General features: G+C 46.4%; 2 protein-coding genes across 4 annotated transcripts; both read right to left on the bottom strand.

Annotated features, from left to right (window-relative positions):
• Positions 1 to 1,583: 1,583 nt before the first annotated feature.
• On the bottom strand, positions 1,584 to 7,024 carry cunh19orf47 (chromosome unknown C19orf47 homolog). Its single transcript, XM_076141067.1, has 8 exons — positions 6,967 to 7,024; positions 5,816 to 5,903; positions 5,541 to 5,655; positions 5,240 to 5,321; positions 4,982 to 5,107; positions 4,730 to 4,879; positions 3,541 to 3,614; positions 1,584 to 3,449 (listed from the first exon to the last, which is right to left on the bottom strand). The coding sequence occupies exons 1-8, from the start codon at positions 6,983 to 6,985 to the stop codon at positions 2,910 to 2,912; spliced, it is 1,194 nt and encodes a 397-aa protein (XP_075997182.1). The 5' UTR covers positions 6,986 to 7,024; the 3' UTR covers positions 1,584 to 2,909.
• A 278-nt stretch (positions 7,025 to 7,302) lies between these two features.
• On the bottom strand, positions 7,303 to 17,849 carry fosb (FBJ murine osteosarcoma viral oncogene homolog B). 3 transcript variants are annotated; one of them, XM_076141043.1, is made up of 6 exons: positions 17,601 to 17,849; positions 16,945 to 17,132; positions 14,293 to 14,676; positions 13,814 to 13,921; positions 12,737 to 13,108; positions 7,303 to 12,576 (listed from the first exon to the last, which is right to left on the bottom strand). In XM_076141043.1, exons 1-6 carry the CDS (start codon positions 17,662 to 17,664, stop codon positions 12,511 to 12,513), a joined length of 1,182 nt encoding a protein of 393 aa, XP_075997158.1. In that variant the 5' UTR covers positions 17,665 to 17,849; the 3' UTR covers positions 7,303 to 12,510. The 3 variants fall into 3 exon arrangements, with proteins under 3 accessions (XP_075997158.1, XP_075997150.1, XP_075997169.1); XM_076141035.1 differs by having other exon boundaries at positions 7,303 to 13,108; XM_076141054.1 differs by having other exon boundaries at positions 7,303 to 13,108; positions 16,945 to 17,178; positions 17,601 to 17,722.
• Between the last annotated feature and the right edge of the window lie 2,566 nt (positions 17,850 to 20,415).

Raw genomic sequence — 20,415 nt, 5'->3', positions numbered from 1 at the left:
GGGGAGAAGTCGTGAGGCGTTGCTGCAGTCAGGCCCATTTTTCGTGACAAAGCTCGAAAAATGCAAACTGATGATCTGACACCATAACGAACAGGTTCCAGACCCTTTAAGTCAACTATTTTAATAAATACCAGGGTCTTTGGTTTTATATTAGATTAGAAGTATAAAACTCGGAATCGGTTTTAAATCATTAATAAATCACCGATTTCCGAGAGCAGAATGTAAATGACGTCACTCTGGTCCCATTATTTAGATGTGAACTAAATCACAGTGAAGCAGGTAACCGGCTCTTTCGTTTAGATCGATATCAATTTATGGCTAAAGGGCAGCGACTGATCGCTTCAGATGATGCAATTAACAACGTGATGGAGACAACAGCAGGGGGCTGCGGGGGCAAGAGGAAGAGGAGGAGGAGGAGAGAGCGACCTCAAGAGGTCACAGCGTTAATTACAGTATTTCTGGAGAATATATGACCGCTCCATCAAATACAATTTCTCTAAAAACATTGCAGTTATGAACCATTGTTACTTTGTTACTTCACACTATAAATAGCTATAGAATCAGGAATAAATTGTAAAAATCTCTATTCATTTATAATGTTCTGCTATACATGAATCTGTTCTTAATATAATAATAATATTATTACACCACATGAGTTTCCTGATGGTGATTTGATAAAGGAGGCCTGTGTGTGAGGACACTGAGCTGTTTACTCGTCTCCTCCTGGGGTGTGTGTCAGGTGGTTACCTAGCAGCAGATAGCGCACAGGAACGAGCTCACAGCAGGTTATCCCAGGACGTCCTTGCGGTGACGTCACCACAGCCACGTAAACACACTCAGGTCCCTGTTTGGTTTCTTCCTCTTCTCTGGCTCAATTTGTTAGTTGTTATTATAGAATTTTCTATTTTCTACTTTTCTGAGCAAGTTCATTCAAATTGAAAAAAACATTTAGAAACATTGATGTTGAATTACAAGTTACAATTACAAACCCATCATGTGAAGCTCTGAGACTCACCAGTGAAAGCTTCATCTCCATGCAGAACATTCAGGACGGTGAAGAACGGCAACACTTCTTGGAAACTCTTTCAAGAAGTCTGAAAATATAGCAGGAGAACAGGAGAATCTGTGAGGCCTGCAGGCCTCACAGATTGTTGTTAGCTTTTATTGATTAGTAATCAGCTTAATATTCACTAGGGAAGGTTAATATTGACAATGTCATCCATACTGTGTGTGTGTGTGTGTGTGTGTGTGTGTACCAACCGACATGCTTTGTCATTTCTGCTCCAGGGAGGAAACGATGAAGACTTTTGACCCCTTTGTCTGTTTTTTTAATGACTTTGCAGAGGAAGAATCCATACATAGAACTTTAAGTCCTCAACAGTTTACATCCATTTTACTTCCTGAATGCAATAAAAATATTTTCTGCAATTGATTTTTAAATCATCTTAAAATCTGTACAGAGTGACAAATGTCAGCTGCGATGTCTCAAAGGGGGAGGTACTGCGCCGGAGGGAAGCAATACTTACACTTAGGTGAAGTACGGTGAAGTAAAGTGAAGTATGGTGAAGTACAGTGAGCAACAGGTCTGATGGTGTTTCTGAGTTTATTCATTTGGGTGCAAAATACAAGAACATAGAAAAATATGGAGCTCAACAGATTCTGTGCCACGTGACAGCAACTATACATCTCATCTTAAAATAAACTACTCTACTGACGATGCCTTCAGGTGGATGCGTATAGAACCGTTGAGCGCGGCGATAGAAAGCTGAAGCTGGTGGACAGATGGTCTGAGCTCATTCCCCGAAGATGAGGCGGAGCGGGGCGGCGTTCCTGTGTGGGAACGTTTCTACGTGTTAACACCTCGACTTCTTCCTTCCTAAATGAAACGACTTCCCGCCTTTGCGTGTTTACATCCTGGTACTTTTGCTCACACCGAGGTCTTGATGCTTCCTGGATGTCTGCTTTAACGCGTTCCAGCTTAATTTACGATTCCATGATTGCACTTAAAAACCTCCTTGACCACGAGACTCGTCAGAGGTCCGTCTTACGTTTTTACCTTCTCGTTCCAAAGGGGCCATAGAGGTTTTGACGGCAGCGTGGAGGTCAGGGGTCAAGTCTGCAGCTTTATGTCATGCGCATGCCTTAATCTTACAAAAAGGTCCCAAAAATCTGATATAGCTATGATACATGAGACATTATGAACTTTCTGGATGAACAAATAATATCTAGGTTAACGTAGGGCACCAGGGTTGGACACTAGAGGGCGTTAAAGGGGCACATTGGCGATTACACAAAACGTAATGATAATCAGGGAAATGGAGATCTGAACTCGCTCAGCATCACGTTTCTCTGTAGGTTGTATAGTTGTGTAGATGTTTGTGCGTCTCTTACAGGTCTGCAGGTCTCTGAATGGCGCCATGAAAACAGCGTGACCTTTGACCTCTGTATGACCTGTAAGATAACCACAAACATCTCCATACAACCATACACCCTACAGAGAAACAACAAGTATGTTTACATGCACTCAATACTTTAAGTATCTTTTAAAGTTTTAAAGTGCATCCAAACCCCTGGATGAGAGCCTGCAGCTCTGATGGAACGACCCAGAACATCACTCAGTCCAGTGAACTGGCCGGCGTATCATTCCAACACTTCATTTGGCAGCGTGACTAATGTGTCTTAAGGGAAACAAACACACCGAGTACATCCATATTATAAAAACCGCTAAAGTCCAAACGCTCACTGAAGTCCAGTTCAGACACCCGCAGGCCTGCGTGAGTCCAGCCGGGTGCAAAGAGGCGCCCGTACAAACACGTACAAACACCTCTCCTGTCTGGGGATCCGTCCGTCTGTGTGTGTGTGCGTCAGGGACACTTCTGTCAGGGACACGTCTGTCAGGGACACGTGCATCAGGTCCTGCTACCGAGTCTCTTGAAGACACTGACAGCCCTAACGTCCATCTGCGCCCCGTGGCCGTCGCCCCCCTCTACCGCGGGGGTGGGGGTGGTGCTGCTGCTGACCTTGGAGATGGCCGCCACCGCCGCCCGGGCCTGGGCTCTGGGTCGGGTGCTCGTCACTCTGTTGTCCTGCGTGTCGGCGGCGGGTGGCGGCCCTGCTGCGGGGGGCTTTCCCAGTCTCTGCAGGACGCTCAGCTTGGCGGGCGGGGCGCCGTTAGGGGGCGAGGAGGAGGTGGGGGGGATCGGAGAGTCAGATGAAGGGGGTTTGAACTTTCCGCCCAGGCGGCGCAGGGTGATGGGGGCAGGTTTAGGGGCCGCCTCCTTTCTCTGGGGGGGAGGGAGTGTCTTGAGGACGCCGGCGTACTGGAGGACGGAGCCTTCACCATCACTGTCGTCTTCATCCTTCACCTCTAGCTCCATTGCGGTTGCTTTTCCCGCCCTCCCCCCCTGCTCTTCGCTGGCTCTGTCCAGGCGACTGAACACGCCGGTGGGCTGCAAACAAAACACGAGCGCGGTGAGAAAACGCCTCCTCAGACAACCGTAAACAAACAACCACCCGCTCAGATGAATCCAGATGTCTCACCTTGCCACCAGCCGTCGTCGTGTCGGCCTTCGATTCGGCCCCGAGCCTCGCAAACACCGACGTGCGCTTCAAACCTTTATGAGAGACAACGGAACACTGTGATGAGAGCGACACCAAAACAACATGACAACGTGTCAGACTGCATCAACATCATCCCACTGCACCACACAAACCCAACACAACGCTTCATTGGTCTGAGCACAGCGGCACTCAGAGCCCTGCAGTCCCTTTAACATTAAGCATGTACTAGAAGGTTCCATTAGGAAATGAGCAGGAATTGTATCGATAATTTGCGATAAGTCAGGGATCTACGCTCGCTGTGAAGATGCTCTGTCAGCACAAAGGTTTATGTGTGAGCTCAATCAGCAGCTTCAAATGAGAATATTAGCGCAGAAGAAGAGGCCGTCTCCATTGATCAGAGACCCCCCGGGATGAAGAGATTTGTTTCGGGCTTTGCTATGCTTCCAGGGATTCCGACAACATGCACGTCGAAGGGTTAATTTACAATTTCATGCCATGCAGTAAAGTTTGACAGAGTTTAACTTCAGGTCAAATCCAAAGAGCCAAGGAAACACAAAGAGGATTCACCAGCAGGAGGTAACTGTTAATGTTGAGGGAGGCATTGAGGCGGCAGTATGCTTCACCCGACACGCCCACTCAGCTGGCCAAGCCCACTTGGCTGGCCACGCCTGCTCCGCCGAGTTCTGGCTACATTGAGTCAAAGAGGCGTGAAACTGAGAGTGTGCGCCGTTGTCCCAATGTATATTGTTGAGATTCCAAAACGGAACACACACACACACACACACACACACACACACACACACACACACACACACACACACACACACACACACACACACACACACACACACACACACACACACACACACACACACACACACACACACACACACACACACACACACACACACACACACACACACACACACACACACACACACACACACACAGAGAGACAGAGAGAGGCCGGGCGGCGTGGGATGAAGCATACTGCGTCCTTCAGCAGTTTAAGAGTTAACACACAGAAAAAGCCAAACAGACTCTGGATTAGTGTGAAGTAGGGAGCTGGTTTTAGTTTCCATGGCGATCTACAAGCTTTGGTGAGCAGCGGGTGTGATTGAAGCGAGTTGACGGCGAGGTGACCGCGCCAGGACTGGGTCAGGCCTACCTTTCTTGCCCTGCTGGGCCAGGATGCGGCGTGTGCGTGCCGTGGTACCTTTGGGCATGTTGACGATGTACTTGCCTTCCATTTCAGCTGTGACACGCCGGCGCTTCACCGCTGGGTTGCCGTTCCCTTCGTCCGCTGGCTGACTTACCACTGAAACAGAAGAAAAAAGAGACGGAAGATGAGATTTCCTTGGCTGGTGACTTGGCGGGATATACGGGAAGGAGCTGGGAAGGAGCCGACGGCGACGCCAACCTGCTTTGTTGTTCTTGTTCGCCTGTAGGTTGGACACGGTGACAGACAGGCGGTTATCAGGGCGACGGGCCGGAGTGACCGGAGGGGAGTCGTGACTCAAGGCGTTCGCAATCATACGAGTGGCAGCTGAAAGAGAGGAAGAATCAAACAATCAAGGCCAAAACAAACCTGCAGAATCAATAAAGTATGTCAAGAGCCCGCGGTTATGTGTGTGATGATGTTGTTTACTTCCTGCGGTAAGCGAGCGTGTGTACTCACGGCTGTTGGCGGTTCTCCTGAGCTCAGCCTTGACGCTGGTCTGTCCTGAGGTGATGGCCTCAGTGGCCATTTTGCACATGTCCTGCAGAGACATGACGACGCTAAGTTACACTCACATTCCAGACGTGAACAATCAGTTACAATCAGATTTGCAGCTCAACAACAATCTCCCTTAATACGACATGTTAAGAACACATATACAGTATGAGCAGCTAAGTTGTCTGTCGAGGGCTGGGACGTGGAGAGTGACGCCAACATTCCATGACGTGCTTTGTTCTCTTTTGTTGTCTTCTGGTCTCACCTGCCGGTACACCTGCTTGGCATGTTTGAGGATGGCAATGATGTCGCCGACGACCGTGATGCCGAGGTCCATCATGATGTCTTTGCTGAGGTCCATCAGCATGTTCTTCTGAATCCTGCAGCAAAGGAAAATGAGAAAAAGACACAAGGCGATGAAGTCGTGAGGTGAGACGCACCGCTTAACGTTTGTTCAAATGAACCACATGGTACTGAGGTCACAATGTGTCAGATATCTCCCCCGCAACCACAGCACAGTTGTGTGATGACCTTGGTTACCTGTTATCCACGAAGGACACAGCATACGTGACAGCCAGGCCAGCAGGGATTCCAGCATCCTTGAAGAACTGAATCCACTCTGAGGTCGCTGAGGAGACAAAAAAATGGAGCTTAGTTAGAAAATGTTAGAAACAGCAGACCTGCTTTGATTCAGGCAAGAAAACAGCGCATCAACACCAGAATGGGATTGAACTACGCTGTGCTGCTGGAAATGTATTCATTCCGGTCACAGTCAGTGTGTGACACATGTAGGTCTCTTCATACTGCAATGGGAACGCCAACACTACAGGCTGCAGCAGGGGCCGGTAGCCGAGCGGCCGGCAGAATGCTGGAGGAAGCACGTGCTGACCAGCTGCCTGTTATTTATAGAGCCATGAAGGAGCCACAGGACTGGCAGAGAACAACAACTGCAGCCGCACCGGGACTGACCCACACACAGCAGCAGCAGCCATGAAAGGACTGAAGTCTTATTAAAGCCACTGCGAGCACCTTGTAGCATAAACATAGATTCTAACAATGTTGCCGCGTTCTGTTACAAGGAATACTGGAACGATCGAGTTTATGGATAAAATATTTTGTCAATGATCGATTCATTTTTATAACCAACTAATCTACGAAATCATCATCAGAGGAATCATACATAATAATACACTCAAAGTAATAGCAGCGGTCCCTGTTTAACGACACCATTACAGATGGACTCAGAGCTTCTGCAGCTGCACGCTTAACTATATGATTTACATTCAGGATGCCGGGATGCTAGCAGGCTAATGCTACGTTAACACGGAGAAGACTCTGCTCTAATTGAAGGGACGAAGTAAGATTAAGACTAAATAATTAAACCGACGAAGCGCTTCTCATTTTGTGCTTCGTGTGTTAAGAGTAAACCGAAGACACAAACACAAAGCCGCGGCTCCGCTCGTCTGTTCCCATCGTTAGCATTCGGCATTAGCTTTACGCTAGCTTACGATTGATCATGAACTAAAAAGGCGCTAACGGACGCAAGCGACATCAGATCTCATTATTTCCGCGCTGTAATGATGAAAGATGGATTCCGGTTAGATGCGCCAGCTAGGATTAACCAAATTAGATGCATTAAATTAATTTCTTCTTTGAACCCACGCCGGTAATGCGGCCCTTTATTCTCTCACCTGTTGTCACGGACGCCATGTTTACAATAAATGTACGGTGACGTCAGCCACATCCGGATCCCTCTCCGGTCCAGTGACGCAACTTCCGCCAGAAGACAATGAAATGCTGTGATCGTATTACGACCACTAGAGAGCAACAATGGCCTGCATTTTCTCCTGCTGGAAAAGATTTGTTCCCTCACAAACACAAATTTAAAAAAAAATACATACAATATACAGTTAATAATGTTAATTTATCAATTTATTTGTCCACTCTTCATGTCAAACGGCTCAGACAATGTTAATTATTAAAAAAGAGATAGAGACATAAACTATTATTATAATAAGTTGTTTATTAATGTGACTTCAGTTATTGAAAATTATGACAATAGGTCAATTGTCATAATGTCAAAATTATGACAATAGGACAATATCATTAAAGAAATCAGCTCACCGCCCAGGGTTTGCATGGTGCAAAGCAAAGGAGAGAGAGAGCGACCGAGAGAAAGAGAGAGAGAGCTGATTGGTCCAAATTGGTTTTCTTCAGGAGTGACAACCAATGAGAGGGAAACTTTTAGAAACAGCTTGGTGAGTTATGTTGTGATGAACTGAACAGTAACTTATTTAAATATCTGAGCACCTTCATGAGCTGTATGACTTAATGTGTCACTGAGGTGAAAAGACAATCAGCAGCAGAACAATTCAGAGTTGGTTCATATTCACGATTATTTTGTTTCCATTGTGACAAAACTGGGATCTTTGCTTCACTGAGAAGGGAAACATACTTGAGATAAACATCAAATAACGGGATGAAATGTTTGTGAAAGGAACGGATGAGGAAAGGAGCAGAGGAACATATAAGAAAAATAGATCATTTTCCTAACAATGACACCATTCTGAAGTAAATCTGACAGAGAGCTGTGTGAATATTATATCATGTCAAATATAACAAGTCAGCAAAGATGGATAAGTAAAGCAATACATCATCACACTGGACATACAGTAGCAGCAGTCAGTTTGAGCTCTGTGTAATTTGCTACATAATGTTAATCCAAGAGAATAATACGTATTGCTTCTCATATAGCAGGAAAATAAAAACGTAATATGACACATGACAACATTCATCTCAAAGTAAACAAGAAACCAAGCTGGATTCATTAAACAAGCACTTTAACTTTCCTTTCCCGTTCTTTCATGTTATTTCCCCTTTGTGATTGCATTCTTTCAAAACAAAACAGAACAAAAAAGTTCAGTCAAAGGAATAGAAAATAAAGTACAAAAGAGTGTAAGTGAATGTGTCGTGTGGTGTTCAGGTACAGTACTAGAGCTCACTGAGAGCTGTACATCCCGTTTAAAATGTAACAGGCAGTTGATTATGTGGATAAACTGTTATGTAAAGGGATTGATGATGCTGTCAGCTTTAGGGGGAAAATCAGTTACTACGTTCACATTCCAGCATCATGTCGCCCACATTTGGCCAAAATTGTGACACAGATGGCACGTAAATGCCAAAACATGATTGAAGCTGGCGTCACCTCTCCCACCACCACGTCACCAAACGTTTGGCACTAAAAACAGGAAATTTCCCATTTTGGTTTGCATTCTGCTGCCGTTCCAATTCTGATTCCAGTTTCAGTTTTGGTCCCTGTACCACTGACTGGTTACTAATGTTTAGGGCTAAGCTGGTAGCTGCCATGTATTAGCCACACACCAAGTATTGCTGCGACACAAAACAGAAAGGAAAGACGAACAAACTGTTCGATTTCTCCAGAAGTGTAAGGAAAACCAGATCTAGCACCACTTCCTGTTTACTCCCATATGGTCGTGCTCTTGTATCTAAATCAACTCACTCAGGTATGGAAACGTCAGAAGACTCAACAAGCAAAACAAAACAAGTCGAAAACATTTTGGCCTTAATCACAGACAAATAATGACAGATTCCACTTTCCTATGTGGTCCCAGATCCAATTCATATCTGATCTCAGGAAGTGTGACGGCTTTTTTACAGAAACTCAGATTGGAAACATTGACAAGAGCAACAAATCAGGGGTCAGGGGTCAAGGGAGAAACAACAAATTACAGACAAATGACATGTCTGTTATTGAACCCTGGATCAGGTTTGTTGGGCGAAGCCACGTTCACACCTGCATTACACACCAGCGTCACACTCAGGTGTCACAATCAGGCCGCGTACAAACATGAATATGAAACATCAAGGTGAAGGGATGGGGTCTGTAATGGTGGAATGTGAGCGCAGCATTTGTATTGGTCATGAGCCTCAGCGGCAACACTGCGCTTTCCTCCTCCCGCCTCATCACTTTGTGTTATAAGTAGCACCACAAAAACCTATGTACATGAGAACAAATTCATACACTTTATGCTTATTCTGACACCAGAGCACAATCTCATCACATTTGCTTTTGAAGAGGAATCAAATGACCTCTGACATCTGTACAAATATAGACCTTATTCAACATTAAAATCGAGGTCTGTCCGTTTTCTGACCACCGAGAGCCACTAGTAAAGGTTGTTCATGCCAGTGAGTTAGACAATTTTGAATAAACATGTTTATTTATTGAAAATAAAGTTTCTTATCCATCAAACACAATCACAACAAATTTCATCTTAACTCGACGACACATTTGCTTGACAACAGGAATGGAGAAACTCAACGTGACGTCAATATGAAGGCCGAAGCGAATCGCCAAATGCACAATTCAGCTGTGAAATGCGCGTCTAGGCTGCTTGACAGAAATGAATTATGGGAATGAAATCTGTCCTCAGCGAAACAGTTAACTCATTACGTTTGTGGTCTGAACACTTTGAATTGGCATCTTTACAATCGGTTTCCCCGGTGAAGCGTCTGCTAAGGATGGAGTGGCATCAAGGTGTCAGTAGCTTTGGGACAGACCTCACAGAGAAGAACAAACAAAGGCCTCAGCACAAGTTTCTAACATCATAAAACATCTTTAACAATACATTTAATGTGGCTGGAATAGTGCTTTATATTGTTTATAAAACATATAAATACACATTGATAAAGGCAGTGACATCGTGCATCGTTCATGTTGAGGGACAACGCAGTACTTTAGATTTAATATAGGTTTTTCTTCTTTTAGAAAAATATCCATTTTAAAACTATTCTGAGTAACACCGAATCATGTTCTTCATACACAAAAATATCCCATTTAGATCTGCAAACATTCATACTTTACAATCATTGTACATACATGTACACGTATACATGTTATCTGTATATATGCATATAGGCGTATAATTAGATTTTTTTGTAACACAGAAAAACGTTGGTAGTGCACAACATGCCTCCACAGTTGCCAAATGAAGATACAATAAAATAAAAGAACAATAATAGTTACAATGCAATAATAATAGTAACAGTAATGAGGAAATATTCCGATAAGGTAAAGAAAATGGCAACAGTAAGAATGAAAGCAGATGTCAATGCAAAACGATCAAACGAACAAACGTAAACATTAAAATATATAACAATTGTCACTCAAACGTACAGGAAAACAAGTTGTACAAATTCACAGGCAAAGAGAGGACGCTGGCTGCTCGCCGTCAGCTCTGTTTGTCCCCGGGTCGCTTTGTGCTCTTCAACCGACCTCAACCTCAATAAAGAAAGAAATAAACGGGCGCAGGAGCCTCTGAGTGGACACACTCACAATAAACGCGCCAACGCCATGTCCCCTCAGAGAGGACAGGCCAGGCGCAGAGAACCTGCTGAACCCAATGTGTAGAGGTTGTCCCAATCCAAACTGTCTCCTCTGGATGAAAGGCGTCGGCTCACAGCTCACACAACTCACAACTCTGAGCCACCGGGCGGACAGATTTGAGGAGCTGGTGGGCTGCAGGAAAACGTCTTTGTCTCCATGATTCATTGATTTGAAAACGAAGGCGTGACTGTGCACGCGTGGCCCAGGGATGATGAGGCTTTGAGGTATGGAGGCGGTTTTAACGCAAGAGTGAGAGCTCGCTGATCCACGCAGCTGGCAAGAGAGGCTTTTTGTTAATTATTTTCGCTTCATTTTTAACGTTTGGCTCCTTCTTTGTTGCCTGCGTTTGAGTCATCCTCACTCTCTCATCCTCACTTAAACCAGCCTCGCACCACAAGTCGTGTCTCATCTTCATCGTTTCAACATGGAATAATGGCTCAGCAGAAGACATCCGTCTCGCATTTTGCGTGATAATCGCACCTAATGTGAACTAGTTTGGCTGCCGCGTCGCTCTAAGGATCCACTATGACTATGAAAGAGAAAGGCTCTTCTGTATGAGGGTTGCATCCATGTCCATGTCCTGTGTGTGTTTGGGGGGTAGTGGACGCAAAAGGACCTGTTAGTTGGCTGGCATTCACTCAAGGTCCCATGGGCTGGATGGAGTCTTCGGGCTCTCTAGGGTGGAGGACTTCAGAGAGAAGGAGAAACACAGAAGAGACAGAAGAGGAGAAACAAAGATGGGTAGAGATGGGTCGCATGGCAGGCAGGCAGACGGAGGAGGAATTTCATAACGACAGGAGAAAGCAGCACAAAGTTAAGAGCAGTCTGCAAGGTTCAGATCCCCGCCAACTCGCCAAAGTCCAAGCACGGATGGAAGAAGCAGGAAGGAGGAAGAGGGGGGGGTCGAGCGGATGATGGGAGGTCAGAGGTGAGCAAGAGACCAGCAACGTCTCCCAGAAGAACAAGAACGAAGGGGGTCCTCCATCCTTATGTCAGCTTTGCACAAATACATTCAGCAAGTAGAGGAGGGGGGAGGAAGAAGAGAGAGGATGAGGAAGAGGATGAGAGCGAGAGCACTGCAAGAGGGGCGAACCCACAGAGGGAACAACGTGGGGACATTGGTGGTCGTGGGATTCTAACGTGAGCTTGGTGGTGTTTGGATAAGAGATCGGAAATATTCAATGTGAATTAATTTGCTTAAAGTGAGACACTGCGACTTCACAACGTTTCACGAGTTTCAGGAAAATGACGTCCAGACAAAGATTCACTTACACTGTGGAGCACTTTAGAGATATTTGGCGTTTGGCTCAACAATCTCGTGGATTCACACACAGAACTGATTTACTCTAATTTCCTCACGGCGGCCTGCGTGTAGATCTCCACAACATTCTCTCAGCTACTTCACATGATGAGGCGACGTTGCACCCGGAAGTTGCTATAAGATAGAGATCAATGAAAACAAAGGCCTTGAGTTCATACAGGTCCAATATACAGACTACAGTTCACTACGGTCTGTTATGTGAACGCCAGATATCTCAAAAATTGGACGTAATATTCCCAGAAATCGTTAATTGTGTCACGTGTATGCGTCTCACTGTAAGAGAGGCGGCGTGGACAGGCTTTACTTTCTGATCCAATGTTTTGTTTTGATGTTAAAAATAGAACTTAAACCCAATCAGGTACACAGGATTGTTTAGCGTCTCCGCTCAGCGCTGTGCAAGATCTCGCCTCGGCCTCTAAACCCAGCGGGCGTGTTTATTTATGTGCGTGTTGATATGTGTGCGCGTGTGTGTGTCGGTCAGTCAGAGCGCGAGCAGCGAAGGCGAGTTCAGGGAATCAGACGACTGCTCGCTACTGCTGTTCCGCTGGTTGGCACTGACCCCGCAGGCTCCCTCTGGGTAGGTGAACACAAATGAAGATGTGTATGAGGGGTTGTAGCTGCCAATGGCCGCATCGTCATGGTTACCACCACCACCACCACTGTCGCTGGCCATAAGGCACGGCCCGCCGGGTGCAGGCTCACTTGAGCCATAGAAAGAACTAGAAAACTCTACCTCCTGCATTATCCCGGGCTGAGGCTGCTGCTGGACTTGCTGCTGCTGGACTTGCTGCTGCTGGACTTGCTGCTGCTGGACTTGCTGCTGCTGGACTTGCTGCTGTTGAACAGCCGCCTGCTGTGTGGAGGACGTGTGGGCTGTGTAGGCAGGAGGCAGATAGAAAGAGTCCTCCTTCACAGTCAGGCCCACAATGGAAACGGGAGGTTGTAAAGTCTGGGCCTGGGCTGGAGGTTGCTGCTGCTCCTGGTATGAGATCTTGCAGTTGGGTTGATGGGCCACCAGGACGAACTCCAGGCGCTCCTTCTCCTTGTGCAGCTCGGAGATCTCGGCCTCCAGCTCGGCCTTCTCCTCCTCCAGGACGTCTGTCTCCTGCGGGGAGGGGGGAATGACAGAAATGGGCAGGGAGGGAGCGAGACAAAGGGACAGGGTGAGAACAGAGGAGGGAAATGACGTGCAGCACAACAGAAAATATACAAGTCAGGCATATGTAAGGGGAGAGAGAGAGCGAGAGAGAGTTTTTGCGTAGTCAGGAAGCACATTTCCTCTGCCGCTGCGTCTTTCTCCCTTCAGCTTTGTCTCATCTTTGTGTCTCCTCCATTTTAAATTTTAACAGAATTCATTGAAACGCACATAAGCCAGAGCAGAGGAGATGTGTATGTTTGTAAACCTGCTGCAGGTATGAAACCACGTCCTCTTCTATCTGCAGCTGAACACAATCAGCCTTGCTTCACATGTTTTCGCCTGTCACTTTCATACCACAATGTACTGATCTGTGTACAGATTAGGCAATAACCACCAATTTTCTCATTTTAGCCCTAGACCATGAACTAGCTGTGCCTCTCTGTGTATGAGTCAGTTTATATAAACGTGCACTAATAAAGTCATAATTACAGTGGGTACAATAATCTGTCTGGAGAACTATAATTGTCCTCACGATAGCTAAACACCTCATTACCATAAACACTCTCTCTTGCACACACTTATTAACACACTCTGCCATGCTACGCCAGGCAGCCTAAGGTATGCAATTATGTTCATTAGGGATTGTGACAGCTGTAACAGGACCACGCTCACCGACTGCAGTCTGTCTGTGAGCTCCCGTCGGCGGTTTCGGCATTTGGCAGCAGCCAGCTTGTTTCTCTCTCGACGGACACGCCTCTTCTCCTCCTCCTCTGGAGTGAGCTGGGGGGGGGGCAGAAAATGAGGAAGATCAGGAGGTTTTGGGGTCTGTTATCCTGCCACCATATATTTAGCGGCGGTGATGTGCACAGTGGGGGTGAACAGAGCAGCTCTGTTTGTGTTGGATGAAATATTGGCGGTGTAAATAAAAGCTCTTAGCTGAGTCTCTCATCTGATTTGGGGGGGAGGAGGCATTAATTGATGCCACTTTGATGACGGCTCTGCTTCTAAAAGCGTCTGTGCACACCATCACCAAACAGTGCAGCAAGCAGTAATTATTCTTTTGGTATCTGTGTTGCCACAAATACACAAGCGATAGCGTCATATTCAAAGAAACAAAGCCTGCTGACAAACCTTCAGGCACGCACACTTACTAACACAACCATATCGCCGTCGTCACTCACAGACTCCTCCCGTGTCCGGCGGCTGCGGGTTCTGGACTGACGGATGGGGCCCGGAGCAGGACCCAGAGTGTCTGAGCTCGGAGGGGTGAATGCAGGCCCGGAAGAGTAACTGGGACCTGGCAAGTCGTAAGGGTCAACCAGTGACACCGGCTGGGTCATGGTTGAGGTGCCAGTGGACGCGCTCTGTCCAGAGGCCTGGGAGGAGATGAGGGTCGGTTGAACCAGCCACTGTAGGTCCTGACTGGTGGTGATGGCGGTGACGGTGGGCACAAATGATCCAGGCATCTCCCCTCCTACACTGCTACCCGGCCTGCTGCCCACAATGCTCAAGCCGGCTCCCGCTGACACACACTCCTGAGCACAAGCAGAGCAAAGAAGACAAAAGGAGAGTCAGGAACGCAGACGGACTCAGGGACGGATCAGCTGTTTTTTTTCCTGTGTACGTGTGATTTTTACAAAAACACAGTCCGGCCATTAAGCCTATAACAGCAGATTAAAAATGACCCTCTGCCATTTCAGGCAAACACAATCCAAGCCATAGGAAAAGGATAAGTATGGTAAGAAGAAAGGTAAGTAGTAAGGATCCCGACCTCTTCTGATGGATTACGGAGGATCTAGCACAACAATGTACATAAGTAGACTGATCAATGGGAGGAATATCATTTTTTTTATGGTGGTGCTTCAAGTGAGACACCAATGGTTACAAATGCTGTACATTTATCATTTAACAGTCAGACAGATCAAAAACTTAATTTGGTGTGTTTTTTGAATGAGCATTTAGTTGTCATTATTTGTTGTCCTTTTGGCAATGATCACAGATTCTTATGCAATTTCCACTTTGGGTGGTGGGGGAGTCCACACCAGCGGTTTGACCTTGAACATCAACAGTATCTCAGGTAAGCAAAAGGTTGAGAAAAGGGTCCAATAGTGCCACAAATCAGTTATTGTAAACATTTGCTGACAGGTAGAAAGTAATTCATAAACGTGTGTGTGTGTGTTTGTAGCAACTCACATTTAGACAAACAATGAGGTGAAATGGGGACAGAAGCCGAATGGCTGCAGTTACACTAAGATAACACCAGGGGGCCTACGAAGACGCCAAGTGCTGGCCTGACTATGTGTCACTTTCAACAAAAACAGAAACCCGAATCTGCAATTACTGCCGTGTGATGATGTGTGACAAAATGTCTTATCCGGTAATACTGATAAAGTGTTACTGTTGTCATCTTGTCATTATTCTTGCGCCACCATTTGTGTGTTTATGTTTAATGTTGTTTTAGTTGCTCCTTGGGAATCCTGCTGTGGCATTTGTCCTCATTGCCTGCTTGTTTGCACAGTGTCGTCATTGTCTGGGCAACAGATGAAAGCTTTAGGCTGTGTGTACAGTTGTACAGTTTATGTAAATGTCAATCGTCTCTGTCAAGTAGCTGTATCAAGGCCATTTCCGCTTCCGTCTATCGGAGAAATCTCTATTACGTCCAGAGTTGCTACATTCTGTGTGTCCTGTTTGTATGTAACTATTTTTAATAAAATATTTCACACGGTAAACTGCTACATTTAAAGTGAGTTTATTACTTGGAATGTATATGTTTTTGTATCCATCTTTCTGATTTTATCGTTACCCTTATCGTTACTCTTTATCATTAAATCAAATCAATATCACGGCGTTAAAGTATGACCCTGTGTTAAATGTCCGTAAATGTAACAGAAGGTTCGTGGCACCGTGCAGGTCTGTGTCTGCACTATTTATAGCGGCGCAGCTCCACATCTTTCCTCGCTCTTTTGTTAATAGCCGAGGCGGACACGGTTGCCAAAACGAGAATCTGCTTTCATTAAAATTTCATTAATATTCATGCTCGGCGTGGAAGCCGGCGGGACAGGCCGTCGAGCAGGCAGCAGCGTCCGACCAACCGCGTATCTCCGAGAGCCTCTTCCTCCTCCCTCTTCCTCCTCCCCCGTCACACCCCCGGTGTTCCCCTTGGCAACGCGACGTAACACTCCAAAATAGAACAGGCATTTACGTCACCGCGAGGCCTGTGAGAGGAGGGGAGGGGAACGCGCGGAAGGAGGCGGTAGGGAAAGGGGCGGGGCCACGCTACTGACGTACGAGGGTTCCAACAACGGCGTGCGTGCTGGAGCGGAGCACGTTCACGACACGGAGCCGCTACAACCGCGAGCGCTGCCTGACAACCGGCATATTAGCACACGTGTGACTGAAACTTTAGCTTTAAACACGGCAACAAGCACATTTGTGTAAAATAGAAGCTAAATGTTGCTCTGCTGTATGTTTGAAGCACAGTTTTGTCTTTTATTAAAATATAATTTACGGTTTACCTGCGTATTATCCACGGGCTGTTATGCTCTTGTTTACACGGCATGTATACACAAACACATACGAGCTACTACTAAATAAGAAAAAGTGACGGGATATATATCTATTTACGATGTTTGGGCTGTATAAATAAACACTAAACAATGTATATCGGGGTAAATAAATGTGCATGTTTCGACACGTTGCTTTCAAAAAGTTCTTGTAATTGTAATTAGTTATATATTTTAAAGTGTCATTATTGTCTTTCACATATAGCAAATGTAAACAATACACTGTTAAGCGTCACTGACCTGCGGAGCACTGGTGGTCGGCGGGCTCCCGAAGGAGTCCACGGAGGAAAGGTACTGGGACTCTATGGACGGAGAGGAGCTTCCACGGGATCCACTGTCGGGGTCGCCGGGGAACCCTTGGTACATCTCCCCACAGGGACCGAGGGACACCGGGACACCTGCAGTTACCAGAGGGGGCGCGATGTCACCTGCAGCAGGAGGGGGCAGGACAGCAAGAAGGTTACTGAAGGGGCACTGGAGGGAGAGAACGGCTTCTGTTACAGACCATCAACACAGACTAGAATCAATGACTAAGGGTCAACTCGCTGAATAAGTGAGTCACAGTCTTACCAAACTAACCAGCGGGGGCAGAATCTGGATCAAAGCTGGGCGTTTATATGTTATTTCATTCACATGTTGGAATAAAAGAAATGACAGGCTGTTTAAAAGCGGTTAAGTTGATGTGCCCCCGGTTAGTCCCGCTATAACACGTGCGTTAAGTCATATTGTGCGTTATGACAAACAGCTTTCTATACATTACAGTTTAGATCAACAGTAAACGTGCCGCGATGACACCAGTAGCTGCCTGACAGCGGCGGGCAGCTGTTTCCGGCGCGCAGAGGTGCATCACGGGCCGGTGTGGAATCTAACGGTACCACTACACACTCGGGTCTTACCGTTGGTGGCCTTGTTGCTGTTCCAAGCTGAGATGTTCTTGGTTTCTTTCCAAAAAAGTTGCATGAAGAAGGTAATCCAGGTCCCCACGTACAGGGAGGACTTCCTATGTCAAACTCTGGGAAGTTCTCTGCTTCAGTTTAAAGTCCTTCGCAGCGACCCGCGTTGGTCCAACATGCGGTCATAGATCCATGTACGGTCCGTCCACACCGGCTGAAGCAGAAGGGTTTTCGGTTTTACGGTGCACAGTAGCAGACTTGTCTTATGAATGAATGTGCCGAGTACAAGCACGGCATTTCTACAGTCCAAGCTCCGCCCGGAGTTCCGCTGACGTACATGCCCATATTTGTGCCGTGTTGTGTTTGGTATCCTTGGTGACGTTGAGGGAATCCCTCTCCCACAGAAATGGACCAGAAGCTCACCTCGCACACGGATAATAATAGACTCTTTTTTTTTACTATCACAACCAGGAGATATTTCTCACCGTCTGACAATTTCTGTGAGGAAAATTCAACGAGGTATGATAAATATGGAAACTATCTATTTATAATCCTACACGCCGGAACATTTTTGGGTCATATCTCCTTTAAAGAAGACGGAGGCTGTTTCTCACAATATGAAACCTTGATGATCTTGTTGGTTACGTTAACACAGCGCTATAACATGTGTTTAGACACATAATCCTTACATGAACCTGATGTCGTTATACATTTATCCACTTATAGCTCCGTAGTTAACCCTTACGTGACAGCACTTATTGTCCCCGAGCCTCATTATGAACCATCAATCTGTTGATGCTTAAAAGTTTAATGAATCACGAGTGATTCATTAAACTTTTTTATGGAACAATAAACAACCATTATCACGTAATGTCACACAGCCTATTCTAGCGAAAGCACGTCATTGAACTTAACGTAAAAATGCACAAACACTCTTCAACTGTGGGTGTTTGATTATGATCACCGTTACAATAAACGACGCTAAATTTCATAACGCGCGTAATTTGTATTTCTAAGGCGGATTTACGCTTAAACTCAGGCTCCCAGATGTCAAAGTTCACCAGGGCACTAAGGGTTAACACGGAGCTGAGTCTTAACCCTATAATAACAGGCATGTAAAGCCTCGATTTGAGACATGCGGTCTGACTCGGCAGTGGGGAGGTACCCCGGCCATCACGGAGGGAAATCCCTGCGTGAAGGTTCTCATGACACGCCCTCGGGACTCCAGATGAGGCGATAACACGCAGACTCCGAAGTACACACACACAGCTTCAATTACAAGCGGTTTACTGTCTGTGTTTGTCGGGAGGAAAACAGTAAAACCAGACAACTCTGAGTCTGAATCTTTCAATCACAGATTCCTTCATGAGAACTCATGAGTGGGCATGAGAGTTTGTCAGAGCAGCTAGCTGCTAACAGGACAGGAGCCTCATCCAAACACCTCCCAGAGACAAAACAACACGGCCCGGAGAATATGTCCGCAGTGGGCAGGAGTGACGGAAATCAGCGCCTGTCACTGCGAACATCACCCGGCCGAGCGGCGAGTGATTCAGCAGCCCGTGTGTGTGTGTGCAGACACGGGTGGGAATGTGACGGGTGGGAGGCTGAGCTGCGGGGGGCAAAGCGGGCAACAACAGGCAGGACTCATGGATGAAAATGCTCAATGTTGGACCCACGTTGTTCTTAGCTGTGATGTCAGACATATATGCCCCACCGTGTGTGTGTGTGTGTGTGTGTGTGTGTGTGTGTGTCTGCGTGTGTGTGTGTGTGTGTGTGTGTGTGTGTGTTGAAAAGGCGTGAGTAAGAAGGAAAGGGAGTTAGTCAGCGCCTCAGCAATGTCAGTGCCGCCGATTCACGGGGGACGTTAGTTGGGTCTGGACCGGTACCGGGTCAGGATGACACTCATCAAGAAGTTGCATACCATAACGACTGAAGCTTTGTGTTATTTTACTTATTTACTCATCAGTTCATTCATTTAGTAGTTTATTCCTTTTTAATTCATAACTCCTCTACACGCATGTACACCGATTTACATAACTCCCCCCAAATACTACCGAATCTACCCGGAAATGCTCGTAATCCTGCGTCGAATGTTTGGTGGAACCGTGCGGCTGTGTGACCATGTGCTCTCCACGAGTCCGCTGCATGTGTGTAGCGTTCCGTCTCCATGGATACGCTGTTACACGTCTGACGTGGCTGATCTATAATCTGGCCTTTTTTTGTTATGCCGCCTAGCAACTGGTTTCCGTGGCAACCGGCCCTGAGTGACAGGCCAGAAGCTGGCAGCGGCGCACAATATGGCTTCCGGATTCCTCCCGGGGAGGAGAGCGGAGCGGCCGACGTTGTTGGTTTATTGTCGCCGTCGTCGTCGTTGTTGTTGTTGTTACCGTGTGTGAGACCATCAGTGTTTCTGCTCGGTGTGTGTTTAGTGTTGTCAGACGTTCGGAGGCTTTCGAAAGGTGACGTGGTGAGTTTAGTGAAGTCGTGTCGCACGTTTAGCTGCACAGAGCTGCGGTTCTCGCGCTCGTTGTTGTTGTTAGTTACGGAAAGATTAACTGCCAACGTTATCACGTAAAGCAATAAGAACGTTAAAATGATAGTTAAAGGTTTATATAGATACAGATTTTATCATTGCTTAAAACGTCTATTTCCAATTTTACGACAACAGCCTCTGTTATAGTTTGTTTTTTTATTCTTCTTTGTTTACTCTCTTCTTTTAGTTGTACCTGCTGTAATTGTGTTTAAACTGTATTGTGTCTATGCAAATAAAGCAATGATTAACTCCAGTCAGCTTTGTGTTGTGTTACTCTGCTCTGCT

Source organism: Genypterus blacodes, unplaced genomic scaffold (assembly GCF_046128005.1).
Source record: "Genypterus blacodes isolate CSIRO-AG114 ecotype Tasmania unplaced genomic scaffold, CSIRO-AGI_Gbla_v1 ptg000003l_1, whole genome shotgun sequence".
NCBI lineage: Eukaryota > Metazoa > Chordata > Actinopteri > Ophidiiformes > Ophidiidae > Genypterus > Genypterus blacodes.
This window is presented reverse-complemented; position numbering and strand designations above follow the sequence as displayed.

Coding starts and splice junctions, on each gene's coding strand:
- cunh19orf47 (XM_076141067.1), bottom strand. Junction 5,656..5,815: donor GTGTCCTTCGTGGATAACAG/GTAACCAAGGTC, acceptor CCTTTGCTGCAG/GATTCAGAAGAACATGCTGA. Junction 5,322..5,540: donor CCAAGCAGGTGTACCGGCAG/GTGAGACCAGAA, acceptor ATGTCTCTGCAG/GACATGTGCAAAATGGCCAC.
- fosb (XM_076141035.1), bottom strand. CDS start 17,664: ATGCAACTTTTTTGGAAAGAAACCAAGAACATCTCAGCTTGGAACAGC. Junction 13,922..14,292: donor ACGGCGATATGGTTGTGTTA/GTAAGTGTGCGT, acceptor CCCCCCCCCCAG/CTCACTCCAGAGGAGGAGGA. Junction 13,109..13,813: donor TCACAGACAGACTGCAGTCG/GTGAGCGTGGTC, acceptor CCCTCCCCGCAG/GAGACAGACGTCCTGGAGGA.